Genomic DNA, 19,413 nt, shown 5'->3' on the forward strand with positions numbered 1-19,413 from the left:
ATTGAATCTGCTTCTATCACCCTTTCAGGCAATGCACTCTAGAATCATAACAATTCACTCTGTAGAAACATTCTCCTCCCCTCCCCTCTGGCTCTTTTACCTATTATCTTAAATCTGTGCGTCTATTTGGTGACCCTTTTACCAGTGAAAAGTTTCTGTTTAGCTGCTTTATCAAAATCCTCCATCATTTTGAACGCCTCTGTTCAATCTCCCTTTAACCTTGTCTGCTCCAAGGTGAACAACCCCGGCTTTTCCAGCCTCTCCACATAGCTCAAGTCCCTCATCTCTGGTACCGTTCTAGTAAATCTCCTCTGCCTCCTCTCCCAGGCCTTGACGTCCTTCCTAAGGCATGGTGCCCAGAATTGGGCACAATACTCCAGCTGAGGCCTAACCAGTGATTTATGAAGGTTTGGTAATTTAGTTAATTAGGGAGAGTTTTATGCTGTGGGCCCCATACCTGGAGAGAATTTGGAAATCATCTCGCGTAAGTCCCATTTTGATGTCCGCCTCATTGTTCTTCACCGTTCTTTCAACTCTTGATTTACCTAGGCTCACCTTCATCTCTACCTGCTAATAAGACCTGCACCTGGATTCTGCCAATTCTGTGCTTGAACCAGCCACTAGATGGCACATTTTGCAGTCTCTCTGCTCTCACTTAATATTGTACAGTGCAGATCAGAGATTTACCAGAGATTTTAATCTCTTTTCTTTATTGAGAATGCCGGATGAAATTTAATGTTCACGGTTTAGGACTTCACTACACTCAAAATAGTAGTCTAGGAGATGAGATAAATCTGAATTTAGTTCATTCGTGAGATGTGAACATGGCCAGCAAGGCCATCATTTGTTGCCCACCCTAATTGCCCTTGAACTGAGTGGCTTGCTAGACCATTTCAGAGGGCAGCTAAGATTCAACCACATTGCTGTGGGCGTGGAGTCACATGCAGGCCAGACGGGTAAGGACGGCAGACCATAAAACGTAGGAGCAGAAGTAAGCCATTCAGCCCATCGAGTCTGCTCCACCATTCAATAAGATCATGGCTGATCTGATAATCCTAAACTCCACTTACCTGCCTCTTCCCCATAACCCTCGGTTCCCTTACTGATTAAAAATCTGTCTGCCTCAGCCTTGAATATACTTAACAACCCAGCCTCTACCGCCCTCTGCGGTAAAGAATTCCACAGATTAATTACCCTCTGAGAGGAGAAATTCCTCCTTATCTCTGTCTTAATTGGGCAACCCCTTACTCTGAGATTATGCCCTCTGGTCCTAGACTCTCCCACAAGGGGAAACAACCTCCCAGCATCTACCCTGTCAAGCCCCCTAAGAATCTTATATGTATCAATAAGGTTGCCCCTCATCCTGCTAAACTCAAATGAATACAGGCCCAACCTACTCAACCTCTCCTCATAAGGAAATCCCTCCATACCTGGGATCAACCTAGTGAACCTTCTCTGGACTGCCTCCAATGCCAGTATATCATTCCCCAGATAAGGGGACCAAAACTGTTCATAGTATTCTAGGTGTGACATAACTAGTGCCTTGTATAGTTTTAGCAAAACTTCCCTGTTTTTATACTCTATTCCTTTTGAAATAAAGGCCAACATTCCATTTGCCTTCCCTATTACCTGCTGAACTTGTATGTTAGCTTTTTGAGATTCATGCGCAAGGACCCCCAAATCCCTCTGATGCAGCTTTCTGCAGTCGTTCTCCATTTAAATAATATTCAGCTCCTCTATTCTTCCTGCCAAAGTGCATAACCTCACATTTTCCCACCTTATATTCCATCTGCCAAGTTTTTGTCCACTCACTTAACCTGTCTAAATCTCTCTGTAGACTCTTTGTGTCATCCTCACCACTTGCCTTCCCACCTATTTTTGTGCCATCGGCAAACTTGGCAATAATACATTCTCGTCCCTCATCCAAGTCATTAATATACATTGTAAATAATTGTGGTCCTAGCACTGATCCCTGTGGCACCCCACCAGTTTTCCATCCTGAAAATGCCTCCCTTACCCCAACTCTATGTCTTCTATGAGTTAGCCAATCCTCTATCTATGCTAACATGCTAACCCCAACACCATAGGCTTTTATCTTATTAAGTGGCCTTACATGCGGTACCTTATCAAACGCCTTTTGGAAATGCAAATATATTACATCTACTGGTTCCCCTTTATCTACCCTGCTTGTTACCTCCTCAAAGAGTTTTAATAAATTTGTCAGGCAAGGACATTAGTGAATCAAATGGGTTTTTGTGACAATCAATGAGGGTTTCATAGTCAACATATTCCAGATTTTAAAAAATTATTGATTGATTGAATTTAAATTCCGCCACAGTGGGATTTTTATTTTATTATTCATTTGCAAGATGTGGGCATCACTGGCTATGCCAGCGTTTATTTGAATCCATGCCCCAGAGCATTAGCCCGGGCCTTGAGGTTACTAGTCCAGTGGCATTACCACTATGCTAGTGTCTCCCCAGGCTGCAGCTGACACAGTTAAACCTTTATCAGTGCTCTGTTGTGTATTTTTTCTCCCCCATGGTTTAGGTTGTGACCCACTGAAAGTGGGGCCCTGCGTAAAATGCGACGATGTTTAGTTGGAGCGCCTGTGGACACTCACCCTCTTGTTTTCTTTCCGTACAGTATTGGTAGTGTGCATTGGAGCTCTGTATTTGTACGGGAGGTACATGTACTTCAAAGGGTACTCCGAATCAGCACTAAAAAGGTAAGACTAAGCCTTTCCCACTAAGGCAGCAGCTTGTGTTATGTTAGAGCTTCTCATGGCAATGGTTGGGAAGCCAACTGCCAACCATATGCCCCTGTCATTCTGTATTCTGCAAGAATTTGATAAATCATTGGTAAGGTGTCAGCTGGAGTAACGTGGACAATTCTGGACACTACGGGTGGAATTTTCCAGTCTCCTCCCCCCCTCCCTCCCCATGGTGGGTTTGATGGTAGATGAGGGGGGGGGCGCAATGTGGCAGTAGCTGAAAAATTGGTTTCCGGCCGGCGTAAAATGACGGCGGGAACTTGCGCTCCTGCCGCCTTGGCGGGTGGTCATTCTGGCCAGAGGCCGATGTGAAACAGTTTTAATGGGATGCAGATGAAGGCCCGACCGGAATCGTCCTCCCCACCCCCTCCAATAATCCGCGCCACCGGCAGGATCTCACACCGGTCCAGAGCACTTTTAGACCAATGTGGTGTGGAGATGTCGGGAGTTACCTGAAGAAGGGCAGCCTGCGGAGATCGGGATGGAGGCCTCCAGCAACCGTGGACCCTGGAGCACGCAGCAGTGGATGGGTGGAGCATCTACCGGGTGGATTTTCCACGTTCAGCGTCTTCCAGAGGTTGCTCTTTCAGCTTCAGAGTCTTCCAGGAGGCCCATCTTCAATGTTCAGGAGGCTCATCTTCTATCTTCAACGGTGGGTCAGTTGATGTCCGGGCACCTTTTAAACAAGGCGCCCAGATAACGGAGGGGCACGAGCCATCCAGCCCACCCTGCTGTGAACAATGTTGGGAAACCCCCCGCTGCGTAATTAAAGAGGCAGGCGGCGCGCGATATGGCGCGAATTGCCACTGGCCTCCGTGGCGTGCAACACTCCAACCCCTGCCACGAGACTCAGTCCCGGAATGGAAAATTCCACCCTATGATTCAGGAAAGATGCCAAGGCATTAGAAAGAGTACAGAGGGTGTAAACCAGGATGTTATGAGTAGACGTTGGGAGTAGTTTGAACTGTTCTCATTGGAACAAAAGTGGTTAAGTAGTTTCACCCTTTTAACCCACGAATAAAACATACAAATTGAACTCAAACTTAAAACTATAGCTTATTCCTAACATCCACCAATACAAATATAACTTACTTATAACTTACTCTAGTTCCTAACAGACTCTTCTTCAGAACCCTCTCCTGAGCAGCTTAACTCCAATTTTAAGGTTATGTCCTTGTTCACTAAGCCAGGGGTCAGCGACCTTCGTCACAAGAAGAACCGCTTGCTAAATTTAGACAAAAACAGAACACCTTAGAGCAGTGCTTTCCAAGCTTTTTCCTGGTGTGACCCCCATTTAATGCTCCGTACTTTGCGTGACCCCTCAGAGAGAACATTTGTGGGTACGAGAATTGTTGGGCGAGGGGTTGGGGTGCGTCTTGGCCTTCAGCTACTGAGCGGGGGGGGAAGGGTGGAGGGCGGTGAGATGTTTAAGCTGTATGTTTTTTAAAAAAAAATCCTACCGTTTTGCAGCAGGAATCGAGCCTGCCTCTTAAGCCACGGCCACCATTAGGGAAAATGGACCTCGAGGATTTAAAGGGGCCTCGCAGCTGCTAGCCCTCAGTGCAAGCTCCGCCGCAGCCATCGCTGCCTCAGCGCTCACGACCTCAAAACCTCGTCTTTGCGACCCCACTGGGAGTTGTGGTCCACAGTTTGGGAAGTCCTGCCTTGCAGTCACAATGCTGTTTACTCAAATGCCCATAATAATGAAAAGCAAGACTGAGACTGAGAGCGTTTCAACAGCATGCTAAAGGTTCTCACAAAAAAAGATTTTAATGGAATAATTCTTTCTCAAAAGTACAACGTTAAAAAAAAAAGTTTAAAAGATCGAATAAGGCCGTTTACTTATCATTGAAATGGGTTCGGTGGATGAGGTTTGGTAGCCGTGCATGAGACCCAGAATGAGCTGCATGTGGACCCAGAGCCCCGCAGGTCACAGACAAAGTCCTACATTCCCCCGACAGCAGGAAAAGTTTCTCTCTATTTACCCTATCAATTCCTTCCGAAATCCTAAAATCCTTAAACGAATCACCCCTTAACCTTCAATGTTCCAGGAAATGCAAACCTAGTTTATCTAATCTCTCTTAACCCTTGGAGCCCTGATAACATTTTGGGAATCTGCATTGCACTCCTTCCAAAGCCAATATATCCTTTCTAAGGTGACCAGACCTGTACACCGTACTCCAGATGTGATCCAACCAGGGCTTCGTATAGTTGTTCTCCCTTTTATGTTCTACCCCTCTAGTTATAAAGGCTAACATTTCATAAGCCTTTTTGATTATTTTTTTTGTACCTAACCTCTACAGCTTAGTGGCCAGTGGACAAACCTTCGCTGTTCTTACCTTTCCATTCTTCAAATAATATGGAAAATGGAAAAATGTGGGTTGATGAGGAGAAGCCAGCATGGATTTCTAAAGGGGAAATCGTGTTTAACTAACTTGCTGGAGTTTTTTTGAAGAGGTAACAGGAAAGGTCGATGAGGGTAATGTTGTTGATGTGGTGTACATGGACTTTGAAAAGGCATTTGATACAGTGCCAGCTTGGGAGTGCTGTGAACTGCGAGGAGGATGGTGTGGAACTTCAAGAGGGCATAGACAAGTTGGTGGAGTGGGCAGATAGGTGTCAGATGAGGTTCAATGTGGAGAAGTGTGAGGTGATACATTTTGGTAGGAAGAACATGGACAGATAATATAAAATAATGGGTGAAATTTTGAGGGGTTGCAAGAGCAGAAAGACTTGGGTGTATATATGCATAGATCATTGAAGGTGGCAGGACAGGTGGAGAGAGCAGTTAATAAAGCATAAAAATAAAAACAGAATTACCTGGAAAAACTCAGCAGGTCTGGCAGCATCGGTGGAGAAGAAAACAGTTGACGTTTCGAGTCCTCATGACCCTTCGGCAGAACTGAAGTATAGTTAGGAGAGAGGTGAAATATAAGCTGGTCTAAGGTGGGGGGCGGGGGGAGAGAGAAGTTGAGGGTGGGGTGGTTGTGGGGACAAGCAAGCAGTGATAGGAGCAGATAATAAAGCATAGTGTATCCTGGGCTTTATTAATAGTGGCATGGAGTACAAGAGCAAGGAGGTAATGCTGAATTATATAAGACACTCGTTAGGCCTCAGCTGGAATATTGTGTACAGTTCTGGGCACTGTATTATTATAGGAAGGATATGAACACATTGGAGAGAGTGCAGAAGAGGTTTACAAGAATGGTTCCAGGGATGAGAAACTTCAGCTACGAGGATAGATTTGGAGAGGTTGGGGCTGTTCTCCTTGGAGAGAAGAAGGCTAAGAGGAGATTTGATACAGATGTTCAAAATCATAAGGGGGCTGGACAGAGCAGATAGGGAGAAGCTGTTCCCACTCGTAAAAGGATCAAGAATGAGAAGGCACAGATTTAAAGTGAATTGCAAAATAAGCAAGTGTGATGTGAGGAAAAACTTTTTCACACAACGAGTGGTTTGGGTCTGGAATGTGCTGCCTGGAAGTGTGGTGGAGGCAGGTTCAATGAGACATTCAAGAGGACACTGGATGATTATTTGAATAGAAACAATGTGCAAGGTTACTGGGAAAAGGCAGGGCAATGGCACTAGGTCATAATGCTCATTTGGAGAGCCGGTGCAGATATGATGGGCCGAATGGTCTTCCCCTGTGCCGTTAAGATTTTGTGATTCTGAGATTCTGTGAACACTCAGATCCATTTTGGTCCAAACTGGTTTAACATTGCAACTGAAAAGACAGTAACTCCCTCGTGTGTTTCTTTTTCTTTCATGGGATGTCTGTGTCACTGGCAAGGCCAGCGTTTGTTGCCCATCCCTAATTGCCCTTGAACTGAGTGACTTGCTGGGCCATTTCAGAGGCCAGTTAAGAGTCAACCACATTGCTGTGGGTCTGGAGTCACATATAGGCCAAACTGGGTAAGGATGGCAGACTTCATTCCCTTAAAGGATATTAGTGAACCAGATGGGTTTTTACAACAATAAGTGGTAGTTGTCATGGTCCCCATTATTGAAGCTAGCTTTACTTTCCAGATTTGTTAACTGAATTTAAATTCCACCAGCTGCCATGGTGGGATTTGAACCCATGTCCCCTAGCACATTAGCCTGGGCCTCTGGATTACTTGTCCGGTGACATTACCATGACACTACCATCTCCCCATTTAGCTCCTAGTGTATGGTTCAAATTCACCAGTTGCTGAACCAATAGCATAGTGGTTGTGTTCTGAGCCTAGTAATCCAGAGGCATGAATTCATAATCCCATTTTGGAAACAGGGGAATTTAAATTTAGGGAGATGGTGTGAGAAATTTAAATGTAATCTGGAATTATAAAGCTACTGTCAACCACTGTATTGTTGTAAAAATCTTTTTGGTTCATTACTGTCCTTCAGGGAAGGAAATCTGCTGTCCTTACCCAGTCTGGCCTATGTGATTCCAGACTCAATGAGGTTGACTCTTAACTGCCCTCTGAAGTGGTCTAACAAGACACTCGGTTATATTAAAAAAAAATGGCTCTTCAGGGGCAGGTGAAGTAGGGTAGGAGGATACTTTTGTCGAGCATAAAGACTGACACGGAGCAGTTTGCCTGTTTTTCTGCAAATACTTTACAATTAGAGCTGCTGATTTCAGTTGTTTGCGAATTCTTCTAAGAATCGTGCAGTTCTGAGGAATCAGCAATCGTACCTGAGTCGCAGTTACTCAGGAGCAATTGGGAATGGGCAGTCATCCTGGCCTTGTCAGCAACACCCACACGCCATAAATGATTAGTAGAAAAGTTGAGGTTCAGTGACAAACTCTGGCCCAAGGATTTGCAGTGTCAGTTGTGAATCAGTGGGTTGCATTTGCTCCTTTTGAGTCAAGCAAAAGATCCAGAGGGGAGAGGAGGATCATTTTTTACCTAGGTAGTTGTTATGATCTAGAATGCACTGCCTGAAAGAGTGGTGGTAGCAGAGTCAATTGTAATGTTCTAAAAAGGAATTGGATAAATATTTGAAAAGGAAAAATTTGCAGGGAAAGAGCATGGTGCATTGGATTGTTATGATCCCTGCTGATGTTGCTACTGGACAAGTCAGCCCCCAGGGTGGAACCCGGCTTTTATTTTTTGTTTAGAGCCGTGGACAGTGGTTACTGAACAGAATCACAGGAGTCAGCTGATGAACTTTTCGCAGAAGAATAAAACACTTATTAAACAAAAAAAGACAAACTATATTACAATATTCCTTCACCCACAACTGTACCTTTACAGATATTTACAGATTAGTAAGGATAATGCAAGTTACAAAAGCTATCTTATACTCTCATGTTCCAAAAGTACATAGTCCATGTAAACCAACAGGTGCTATGTGGTCAGACATACCACACTCTGAAACCAAATGACAGATACCACCCCAAACAGAAGCTATGGATCTTTCCTCAACTTCCCCCAGACGCTTGTCACACTGTGAGCCAACCAGTCTCACTGCACTCTGTCTTTTACATGAGGGTTTCCAATCTCCATTCTCGAAGAACTCGCTTTGGAATCTTCTCCCAAAGGATGTTTCAAAAGCTATTTTATACTCTAATGTTCACAGTAAGTACACAGTCCGTGTAAACCAATAGGTGACCTATCATCTGGCACACAACATTCTGAAGCCAAGCGACAGATGCCACCCTTAGCAGATGCAGTGGATCTCTCATCAACTCTCGTCTCTCCCCTATGCTGCTTCTGGTGGCAGCTGCTTTCAACTAAATGCAAACTGTTTTCGGTTTCTCCACATCTGTGTGGGGCCTCTCTCTCTGGACCCCTGCAGGACCTCACCAAGGCTCCTTAGACAGCACCTTCCAAACCCAGTGCCATCTAGAAGGACAAGGGCAGCAGATAGGTGGGCACATCACCACCTGGAAGTTCCCCTCCGAGCCACCCACCATCCTGACTTGGAAATCTATCGCCGTTCCTTCACTGTCGCTGGGTCAAAATCCTGGAACTCCATTCCTAACAGCACTGTGGATGTACCTACACCATATGGACTGCAGCGGCTCAAGAAGGCGGCTCACCACCACCTTCTCAAAGGCAACTAGGGATGGGCAATATATGTTGGCTCAGCCAGTGAAGCCCACATCCTGTGTTGTTGCACAGCAGCACAGTTTTTTCTACTTTGTTTTAACTCCCCTAAATCACTTACAACCACCACCCCCCGCCCCCGCCAAACTCACCCTTTGATAACACAGATCTCCACTTCAAGGATCATAAAACTCATTAAAAATGCAGGTATACAAACAGAGCTTTGACTTGCTGTCTCCATTCTAAAATGAAACTAAATCCCAGGTTTCGCCTTTTTAACCCACAAATACAGAAATACAAACCAAACTTAAATATTAAAGCTAAAACTTCATTCCTAACACCCAAAAATACAAATATAACTTACTCTAGTTCCTAACAGGATTAAATGGGCAACACAGGCACAGTGGGCCAACTGGCTTCCTTCTGCGATATAAGAGCCCAGGAAATTCATAGTTAAAAGCCAATGCCATTTTTATTTAGTTTTCATGGTATATTTTAGGCACTTTCTGTTTTTCCTTTGTTCGACTGACGATGAATTCATCTTATCTTCCTCCCAGGTTGCGTCCAATGTACTTCAGTGCCACCATCCTCTGGATTCTGATATTCTTAGCTTCACTTGGAGTCCTCAGTCAGTTGACCTGTCAGTATCTCGGTTATAATCCCTTGACTGCTGCAAGAAGCTATGCCGAACTGTGAACATTTTCTGGTTGACAGCTTCCGTCTAAGTGTTGTCGGTCAGAAGATTATTTAAAGCAAAAACCAAATCAGCAATAATTTATTATTATTATTTTTTCATCATATTTTCCTTGTGATTGAACTGTTGAAGCTGAAGCACAGAAGTTAGTATTTTGCAGCATTTTAACGGATTCCTTTCTGAGGAGCCCCGATTTCAAAGTGTGTTTTGGTGAGTGGAGTAACTGTGATTCAGACACGATCGCTGATTCCCTCAAGAGTGCACTGTTCTTGGAAGAATCCAACAGCTCTAATTGTAAAGCATTTGCAGCAAAACAGGCAAACTGCTCCATGTCAGTCTTTATGCTCCACAACAGTCTTCCCCCTACCCTACTTCACCTGCCCCTGATCAACATATCCATCTTCTTCCTCCCTCATGTGTTTATCTAACTTCTCCTTAAATGCATCTATACCATTCGTCTCAACCACTCCCTGTGGTAGTGAGTTCCATGCTTCCACCACTCTCTGGGTAAAGAAGTTTCTCCTAAATTTCCTGTTGGATTTATTGGTGACCATCTTACATTTATGCCCCCTGGTTTTGGTCTTTTTAATGAGCCTCACAAACTAGATGAATGTACCACCAATGAAGATGATCCACACCTCTTAGGGAATGGTACCTGAAAATAGAGATAGAGAGAGAGAGAGTGGGGTGGGATGGGATTTGGTCTCTCCCACAAGTGGAAACATGAATCACAAAAAGCTAACATGCAGGTGTAGCAAGTAATTAGGAAAGCTAATTGAATGTTATTGTTTATTGCGAGGAGAATTGAACATAAAAGTAGGGAGAATTACCTGGAAAAACTCAGCAGGTCTGGCAGCATCGGCGGAGAAGAAAAGAGTTGACGTTTCGAGTCCTCATGACCCTTCAGCAGAACCCTGAAGTTCTGCTGAAGGGTCATGAGGACTCGAAACGTCAACTCTTTTCTTCTCCGCCGATGCTGCCAGACCTGCTGAGTTTTTCCAGGTAATTCTGTTTTTGTTTTGGATTTCTAGCATCCGCAGTAGTTTTTTGTTTTTATAAAAGTAGGGAGGTTGTACAGGGCATTGGTGAGACCACATCTGGAGCACTGTGTACAGTATTGGTCTCCTTATTTAGGAAGGATATAAATGCATTAGAAGCAGTTCAGAGAAGGTTACTAAACTAATACTAGGAATGGGTGGATTGTCTTATGAGGTAAGATTGGACAGGCTAAGATTGTATCCGCTGGAGTTTAGAAGAATAAGAGGTGACTTGATTGAAACATATAAAATCCTGAGGGGTCCTGACAGAGTCGAAGTGGAGAGGATGTTTCCTCTGGTGGGAGAATCTAGAACTAGGGGTCACTATTTAAAAATAAGGGGTCGCCCATTTAAGACGAGATGAGAAGAATTTTTTTCCCTGAGGGCAGTGAGTCTTTGGAACTGTCGTCTTCAAAAGGCAGTGGAGGCAGAGGTAGGTAGATTCTTGATAAGCAAGGGGGCGAAAGGTTATCGAGGTAGACGGGAGGTTACAATCAGATCAGCCATGATCTTGTTCAATGGTGGGAGCAGGCTCGAATGGCCGAGTGGCCTACTCCTGCTCCTAACTCATAACCCTATCATAATCTTAAAGACCTCTACCAGGTCACCCTGCAGCCTTTTCTTTTCTACACATTAACTTGCGGATGCTCAGCAGCTTTAATGTTGTAAAATATTCCAAGGAAAAACAAAAGTTGACATCGAGTCACATAAAGAATAACAGGACAGGCCATCAAAGGTTTGATAAAAGGGATGGGTTTAAGGACTACTTAGACGAGGGAGAGGTAAAGTGATGGAGAGGTTTAGGGTTGAAATTCCAAAGCTTAGGGCCTAGGCAGCTGAAAGCACAGCTGTCAGTAGTGGGGGGGGCGGTTAAAATGGGAGACGCCCAAGAGATCAGAGTTGGAGGAGTGCAGGTATCTTGGACACTTGTAGGACTCGAGGAGATTACAGACATAGGGAGGAGTGAGACTGTGGAGGGGTTTGAAAACATGGATGTAAATTTTAATTTTGAGCTGTCGCTAGACCAGTGTAGGTCAGCAAGCACAGGGGGCGATGCATGAATGGGACTTGGTGTGAGTCAGGAAAATGTAGCAGATTTTTGGATGAACTCAAATTTTCAAAGGGTAGAGGAAAGAGCCCCAGCTTGTTCAATCTTTCCTGATAGATGTAACCCACTTATTTCTGGTGTCAACTTTGTGAATTTTGTTTTGTACCCTCTCCAGTGCCGCTCTAACCATTTAATACTATGGAGAGCAAATGTCATCTAACAAGGTTCTATACAAGTTGAGCATAACTTCTTAGCTTTTCAATTCAAGGAACTCAAGTGCTATGTTTGACTTATCAACCTGCGTTGCTTCTTTTAGGGATGTGGGTATCTGTACCCCACTCTCCTCTGTTCCTCCACCCCATTTAGACTGTTATTGGCCAAACAATACTTGACCACCTTATTCTTCCTACCAAAATGCAGCGTCTCACATTTGTTTTCTTATATTTTGCCTCTACATTAATTACATCCTTACATTTCCACCCCACCCCCCCCCCCCGCCCTCCCCCATCCACAAATTTGGAAATTGTACTTCCAATTCATGAGTTCAAATTGTTTGTGTAGATATGCCAAATCCAATATTGCCCAATTCTGACTCCAGCTGTAACTCAATCCGTGAGGAATCATGCTGAGTGATCACTCTTACCCACTCGAGCGTAATCCCATTCATTTTTTTGTACTGAGTAAATACTGCCTGCATATGTAATTAGTGTCTTTTTTTTTTTACATAGGTTACATTAAAATATAAATAAAGTTGGATATCTTGCACAGAGTCCAGTTTAAATTATTTTGAACAAAGCCCTTTCGTTTTCATTTCACACATAGGAAACACGTGCTGAAGATTCTCACTATTCCAATAAACCAAGAGGTCCATGCTTAAATCCCACCATAAGAAAGAAAGAGCTTGCATTTCTATAGTGCCTTTCATGCCCTCAGGAGATCCAAATGTGCTTCACAGTTAACGAAGTACTTCAGATGTAGTCACTGCTGTTAAAGCAGGAAACAGGGCAGCCAATTTAAACACGGCAAAGCCCCACAAACAGGAAAGTGAAAAAGAACAAGTTAATTTTTTATTTTTAGTGATGTTGGTTGGAAGATAAAGATTAGCCCAGGAAAGCAGGGAGAAATCCCACACTCTACTTCAAAATAGTGGCCAAGGGGTCTTTTACATCCACTCGAGAGGATGGACAGGGCCTCAGTTTGATGACTGATCCGAAAGACAGAGTAGCACTCCATCAGTACGGCACTGGGAGCGTCGGCGTAGATTTTATGCTCAGTGACTCCAGCCACTAGCATAGGACTTGAACCCGTGATCTTCTAATTCAAAGGTAAAAACGCTACTAACTGAGCCACAGCTGATAGCGTGGTTCAACAGCTCGTGCTCTGCCCTTACTGAGTTTTTGGTTGTGTATTAGTATTGGCACCAGAAGATAAAACTTTATGAATCAGGGTGAGTAACGAGATCAAGGGAGCTCCAACCCAGTTCCTCATGGGATGTGAGCTGATGCAATCGTTAGAAACATAATCCAACATCATCAGAGCTGAGGCACAAATTAACTCTAAATCTGACTTAACACTGGAGGATTTTAGAATACAGCAAAGGAGGACCAAGAAACTGGTAAAGGGCGAATAGGATATGAATGTAAACTAGCAAAAAAAAAACATAAAAATGGACTGTAAAAGCTTCTATAGGTACATAAAAAGGAGACGTTTGGGTAAATCAAATGTGGGTCCAGTACAGGCAGAGTCCGGGGAATTTATAATGGGGAATAGAGAAATGGTGGAGAAACAAAACGATTACTTTGTCTCTGTCTTCACTGAGGAAGATGCAAGAAATCTCCCAGAATTAGAGATCCAAGGGACTAGGGAGATTGAGGAATTAAAGGAAATTAGTATTCGTAAAAAAGTTGTATTGGAGAAATTAATGGGATTGAAGATTGACAAGTCCCCGGGACCTGATGTTCTATAGCAATGAGGGCTGTCTTGGGCCGCATTTGAGTGCTTCAGTTGGAGTTTGGTGAGCAAGGGAGATTTAAGGGTTAATTTAATTTGAGGGTTAATTTCTATCTACAGTCCAGTGTTTCTTTAATTAAGCAATTAACTAAAAATTGCTCTTTGGGCTGGGAGAAAGTGAGTTTTAGTCCAGCTTTAAAACAGGGCTCATTCAGGCTCTGCTTGCAGCTAGTTAATTGGATAACTAGCTTAAACAGGTTTTCAGAAGCTAGATTCAGGGAGCATAAAAACAGGCCAAGTACAGTGCTGCCTTGTTTCCACTAGTGCTGTCTTGGGCTACATTTGAGTGCTTCAGTTGGAGTTTGGTGAGTGAGGGTGTTCGGTGAAGAGGGAGGTGATCCTTTCATTTTCCACCTTTCCTCAGAAAGAAGAGCAGCCGCCTTGGTAAGTAGGACTTGGTGAGTATTTCTACTGTCCTTAATATTCTCTAAACTAGAGGAAATAAAAGTAAAGGGAATAATTTAAGGGTAAGTCATGGCAGGGCAGCTCGGTCACATGGAATGCTCCTCCTGTGTGATGTGAAAAGTCGGGACACAGCCATGTCCATGGCGACTACATGTGCAGGAAGTATCTCCAGCTGTAGCTACTTGAGATGCGTGTTTTGGAGCTGGAGCTGCACCTGGAGTGACTGTGGAGCATCCGCAGGGCTGAGATCATCATGGATAGCACATAAAATGAGGTGTTCACACTGCAGGTAAAGGGTGCACAGGTAGAAAGGGAACTGATGACCGCCAGACACCGTAAAGGCACTAGGCAGGAAGTGTAGGAGCCCTCTGGGCCCATCTCCCTCTCTAACAGATTTTCCATTTTGGATACTGCTGGGGGAGGTGGTTTCTCAGGGGAATGCAGCGAGAGTTAAGTCCGTAGCACCACGAGTGGCTCAGCTGCATAGGGGAGGAGAAGAAAGAGTGGGAGAGCAATAGTGATATCGTAAGGGGAACAGTTAGATGTTGCTGCTGCCGCAGACGTGACATCTGGATGATATGTTGCCTCCCTGGTGCCAGGGTCAAGGGTGTCACTGAGTGGCTGCAGGACATTCTGAAGGATGAGGGTGAACAACCAGAGGTCATGGTCCAAATCAGTACCAATGACATAAGTATAAGGATGGATGAGGTCCTGCAAACAGAACATAGGGAGCTGGGAAATAAATTAAAAAGCAGGACCTCAAGGGTTAATCTCAGGATTACTCCCAGTGCCACGCGCTAGCGAGATCAAGAATAGGAGAATAAACTGGATGAATGCATGGCTGGAGAGATGGTGTAGGAGGGAGGGATTTAGATTCCTGAGGCATTCTGGGGAAGATGGGACCTGCACAAGCACCCCAGCAGGACCGGGACCAATACTGTTGCAAGGGCATTCACTGGTACTATGGGGGGAGGGTTTAAACTAGAGTGGTAGGGGGATGGGAACCCTGAATGGGGAGACACAAGAGAGAGAAACAAAGATAGGAATGAAAGACAGAAAAGTAAAAAGCAAAAGTAGAAAGCAGAGGAAACGGAGGCTATAAGCAACTAGGACCATAGTACAAAAAATATGTGTAAAAAGACAGCTCTACAGGCACTGTATTTGAATGTATAGAGCATTCGCAATAAGACAGATGATTAACAAATGTAAACAGGTACAATATGATTGCAATTAAAGGTGTGGCTGCAGGGTGACCAAGGCTGGGAACTGAATATCAAGGGTACTTGATATTTAGGACGCACAGGCAAAAAGGAAAAGGAGTTGGTGTGGCGTTGTTAGTAAAAGATGAAATCAGTGCGATAGTGAGAGAGGGTATTAGCTCAGAAAATCTAGATGTAGAATCAGTCTGAGTGGAGCTAAGAAGAAACAAAGGGTGAAAACCATTAGTGGGAGTTGTCTGTAGGCCTCCAAACAGTAAGGTAAGTAGGATGGGAAGGTAGGGGATGGCATTAAACAGGAGATTAGAGATGCATGTAACAAGGGTGCTACAGTAATTATGGTTGACTTTAGTCCATGTATAGATTGGGCAAACCAAATTAGCAATAATACTGTGGCGAATGAATTCCTGGACTGTGTACGAGATGGTTTTTTTAGACCAGTACATTGAGGAACCAGTTAGAGAACAGGCTATCCTAGATTTGGTTTTGTGCAATGAGATGGGGTTAATTAATAATATTGTTGTGCGGGTTCCTTTAGGGAACAGTGACCATAACATGATAGAATTGTTCCTTAGGTTGGAAAGTGAAGAAGTCCAATCTGAAACTAGGGTCCTAAATCTAAACAAAGGAAACTACAAAGGTATGAGGCATGAGTTGGCTAAGATAGATTGGGGAACTTTATTAAAAGGCATGACAGTGGATAAGCAATGACTAATATTTAAGGAATGAATATATGCATTGCAACTGTTATATATTCCTTTCTAATGCAAAAACACAACAGGAAAAGAGGCCCAACTTGTAGCTAACAAAAAAAAGTTAAGATCGTATTAGATCCAAAGACGAGTCATATAAAGTTGCTAGAAAAAGTAGCAAGCCTGAGAATTGGGAGGAGTTTAAAATTCAGAAAAGGGGGACCAAGAGATTGATCAAGAAGGGAGAAATAGAGTATGAGAGTAAACTTGCAAGGAATATCAAAGTGGACTGCAAATGCTTCTATAAGTATGTGAGAAGAAAAAGATTGGTGAAGACAAATGTCTTACAGTCTGAAACAGAAGAATTTATAATGGAGAACAAGGAAATGGCAGAGCAATTAATCAACTACAGTCTTTATGGAGGAAGACAAATAATTTCCCAGAAATACTAGGGAATTGAGGGTCTAGTGAGAAGGAGGAATTGAAGGAAATTAGTACTACTAAAAAAGCAGTGTTGGAGAAATTAATTGGACTGAAAGCCGATAAATCCCCAGGGCCTGATAATCTAGTCTCAGAGTGCTCAAGGAGGTGGTCATGGAAATAGTGGATGTGTTGGCTGTCACCTTCCAAAATTCTGTAGATTCTGGAACAGTCCCGTCAGATTGGAGGGTGGCAAATGTAACCCCACTACTTAAAAAAGGAGGGAGGGAAAAAACAGGGAATTACAGACTGGTTAGCCTAACATTAGTGGGAAGGAAAATGCTAGAGTCTATTATAAAGGATGTGATAACAGGACACTTAGAAAATATCAATGGGATTAGACAAAGTCAACATGGATTTGTGAAAGGGAAATCATGTTTGACAAACCTACTGTTTTACTCTGCTTACAGTGCAGGTCTATCTATCTATCGTTTACTTTAGCTAACTTCTCTCAGTGAGCTGTAAACCACATGAGGTCCAAATTGCAACTTAAAACCTCTCCAAAAAAACACCCAGATAAATTGAAACCAGAGAGCCTTCCTAAGCTCCACCCATCTCCATGAAGACCTAGCCTGCTCTGGGCTGTCCTCAAACCAACCTTTAAGTTAATTATCCTTCCTTTACAATTTCTCCAGCTAAGTAAGCCCAACTGCTGTTTTATAGCTCTGTCTCTTCTATTCTGATTCTATTAAACAAACATAGGTAACCTTCTGAACTGCCATTTCTTCAGGTCACAGAATCACAGTGCAAAAGAGGCCCTTCGGCCCATTGGGTCTGCACCGACATGTGAGAAACACCTGACCTACCTACCTAATCCCATTTACCAGCACTTGGCCCATAGCCTTGAATGTTATGACGTGCCAAGTGCTCATCCAGGTACTTTTTAAAGGATGTGAGGCAACCCGCCTCCACCACCCTCCCAGGCAGCACATTCCAGACCGACACCACCCTCTGGGTAAAAAAGTTTTTCCTCACATTCCCCCTAAACCTCCTGCCCCTCACCTTGAACTTATGCCCCCTTGTGACTGACCCTTCAACTAAGGGGAACAGCTGCTCCCTATCCACCCTGTCCATGCCCCTCTGGCAATCATGAAAGTCCAGCATTTTAATGACCTTGCCTCTGCAACAATAATTTTTCCAGAATGAAACATTACCTCTAAACATTAACATGAACCATGAACTAGATATTTGCAACAGTATTAACAGGGGGTCCTCGCCATTTCTAGATAGTTGAAGTTGTCACAGTCAATAAGCTTTTTTGTCATAGGAACATTGTGCAGGAGAACTGATGGGAAACACAGCCAAGATAAACAAATTAAGATTTTTCCAGGTGCCAAGAATTTTCTAACAATTGAGATGGTACCAGCAGCAATGTCAAGTGCAAAAAAAAGTTTCAGTTTGGTCCTCATGGTTTCTGTAAGGTTGGAAATCAGAAGCTGAGGCAGTGATTCAAGTTTTCAACATAATCAAAGGCATAGTTGAAGTTCCAATAAACCATGAGGGAGAGAGAAAGAAAAGGATTTTGGACTCTAAAGGAATCAAGGGATATGGGGAGAGGGCGGAAAAGTGGAGATGAAGGAGAATTTCAGCCGTGATTTGATCGAATGGCGGAGAGCAGGCTAAACTAATAAAGGAGTTGATAATTCTCTGGGGACATGGGTTCAAATCCCACCATGGCAGCTGGTTGAACTTACTTTCAATTAATAAAAATCTGGGCCAAAATGGTGACCATGAAACTATTATGAATTGTTGTAAAAACCCATCTGGTTCACTTACACTCCTTTAGTGAAGGAAAGCTGCCATTCTTACTTGGTTTGGCCGACATGTGATTCCACACCAATGTGAATAAACCATTCGACTTTACAACGTACTTACAGCGCAGAAGCCCAACAGATCCCTGATAGTGTTTTATGCTCCACACAAGCCTCCTCCCGCCTTACTTCATTCAACCCCGTCGACATATCATAAGCACAGAAGAAATAAAAGCAGGTGTGGGCCATTCGGCCCTTCAAGCCTGGTCCGCTGGGTCATGGCTGAAATTCTCCTTCAACTCCACTTTTCTGCTCTATCCCCATAATCCCTTGATTCCTTTAGAGCCTAAAATCCTTTTTTCCCTTTCTCCCTCATGTATTTATCTGGCTTTCCCTCAACTTGGTCAAAGCCCAAAGTTCGCACACTTTGTTTAAAGGTCGATGGAGGACGTATGACGGGGACTCCCAGAGAAAAATTGGAGCCGGTTCATTACCTGCTGAGAGGAATGTCAAGCTATTAACAGCTCAGGTTGCTTTATTTCCAGACGTGGTCCACTTTGTGTGAATGATACAGGGATTAAAAGGTTATGCTATGAGGGCAGGTTGCAGAAATTTGATTTGTATTCTCTTGGATTTAGAAGATTGAGGGTTGACCTAATTGAGGTGTTTAAACCGATAAAGGGGTTGATCATTCTCCGGGCACATGGGTTCAAATCCCCCATGGCAGCTGGTGGAATTTAAATTCAATTAGTAAAAAATCTGGGCCAAAATGAAACTATTATCGATTGTTGTAAAACCCCATCTGGTTGACTAGTGACCCTTTAGGGAAGGAAAGCCGGCATTACTACCTGGTCTGGCCGACATATGATTCCACACCAATGTGATTCACTCTTAGCTGCCCTTTGGAATGGCCAGCAAGCCACTCGGGTCAAGGGCAATTCGGGATGGGCAACAAATGCTGGCCTTGCCAGCGACACCCAAGTCCTGTGAAAGGACAGTAGATAAAGAGAAATTATTCCTCTGGTGATGGGGGTGAAGAAGTCCAACACTAAAGGCACAATCTTGATACTAGAGCTAAGGCATTCATGCAGCACTCTTTCCACACAAAGGGCAATAGGAATCTGGAACCGTCTCCCCCAAAATACTAGGCATCAATTGAGGTTTTCAAGACTGAGATTTTTGCTTGAGTGGTGTTAAGGAATATGAATCAAAGGCAGGTAAACAGAGTTGAGTTGTAGATCAGCTGCAATCCAATTGAACAGTGGAACAGGCTT

The 19,413-nt window shown here is 43.7% G+C and overlaps 1 protein-coding gene across 5 annotated transcripts in view; it reads left to right on the forward strand.

The window, feature by feature from the left end:
* The window catches only part of ltc4s (leukotriene C4 synthase), a 47,406-nt gene that overhangs the window by 16,620 nt on the left and 11,373 nt on the right, over nucleotides 1-19,413 (forward strand). The window contains exons 4-7 of one of the 5 annotated variants that reach the window (XM_078551171.1): nucleotides 2,647-2,728; nucleotides 9,363-9,477; nucleotides 13,959-13,978; nucleotides 18,577-18,735. In XM_078551171.1, coding sequence (XP_078407297.1) covers nucleotides 2,647-2,728; nucleotides 9,363-9,477; nucleotides 13,959-13,978; nucleotides 18,577-18,595 — 236 coding nt within the window. In that variant the 3' untranslated portion in view covers nucleotides 18,596-18,735. Of the gene's footprint in view, nucleotides 1-2,646; nucleotides 2,729-9,362; nucleotides 9,478-13,958; nucleotides 13,979-18,576; nucleotides 18,736-19,413 lie in introns of those variants that run through there. The other 4 variants (XM_078551172.1, XM_078551170.1, XM_078551173.1 and 1 more) reach the window with 4 other exon arrangements.

Source organism: Cetorhinus maximus, chromosome 10 (genome assembly GCF_964194155.1).
Source record: "Cetorhinus maximus chromosome 10, sCetMax3.hap1.1, whole genome shotgun sequence".
Classification (NCBI taxonomy): Eukaryota; Metazoa; Chordata; class Chondrichthyes; order Lamniformes; family Cetorhinidae; genus Cetorhinus; species Cetorhinus maximus.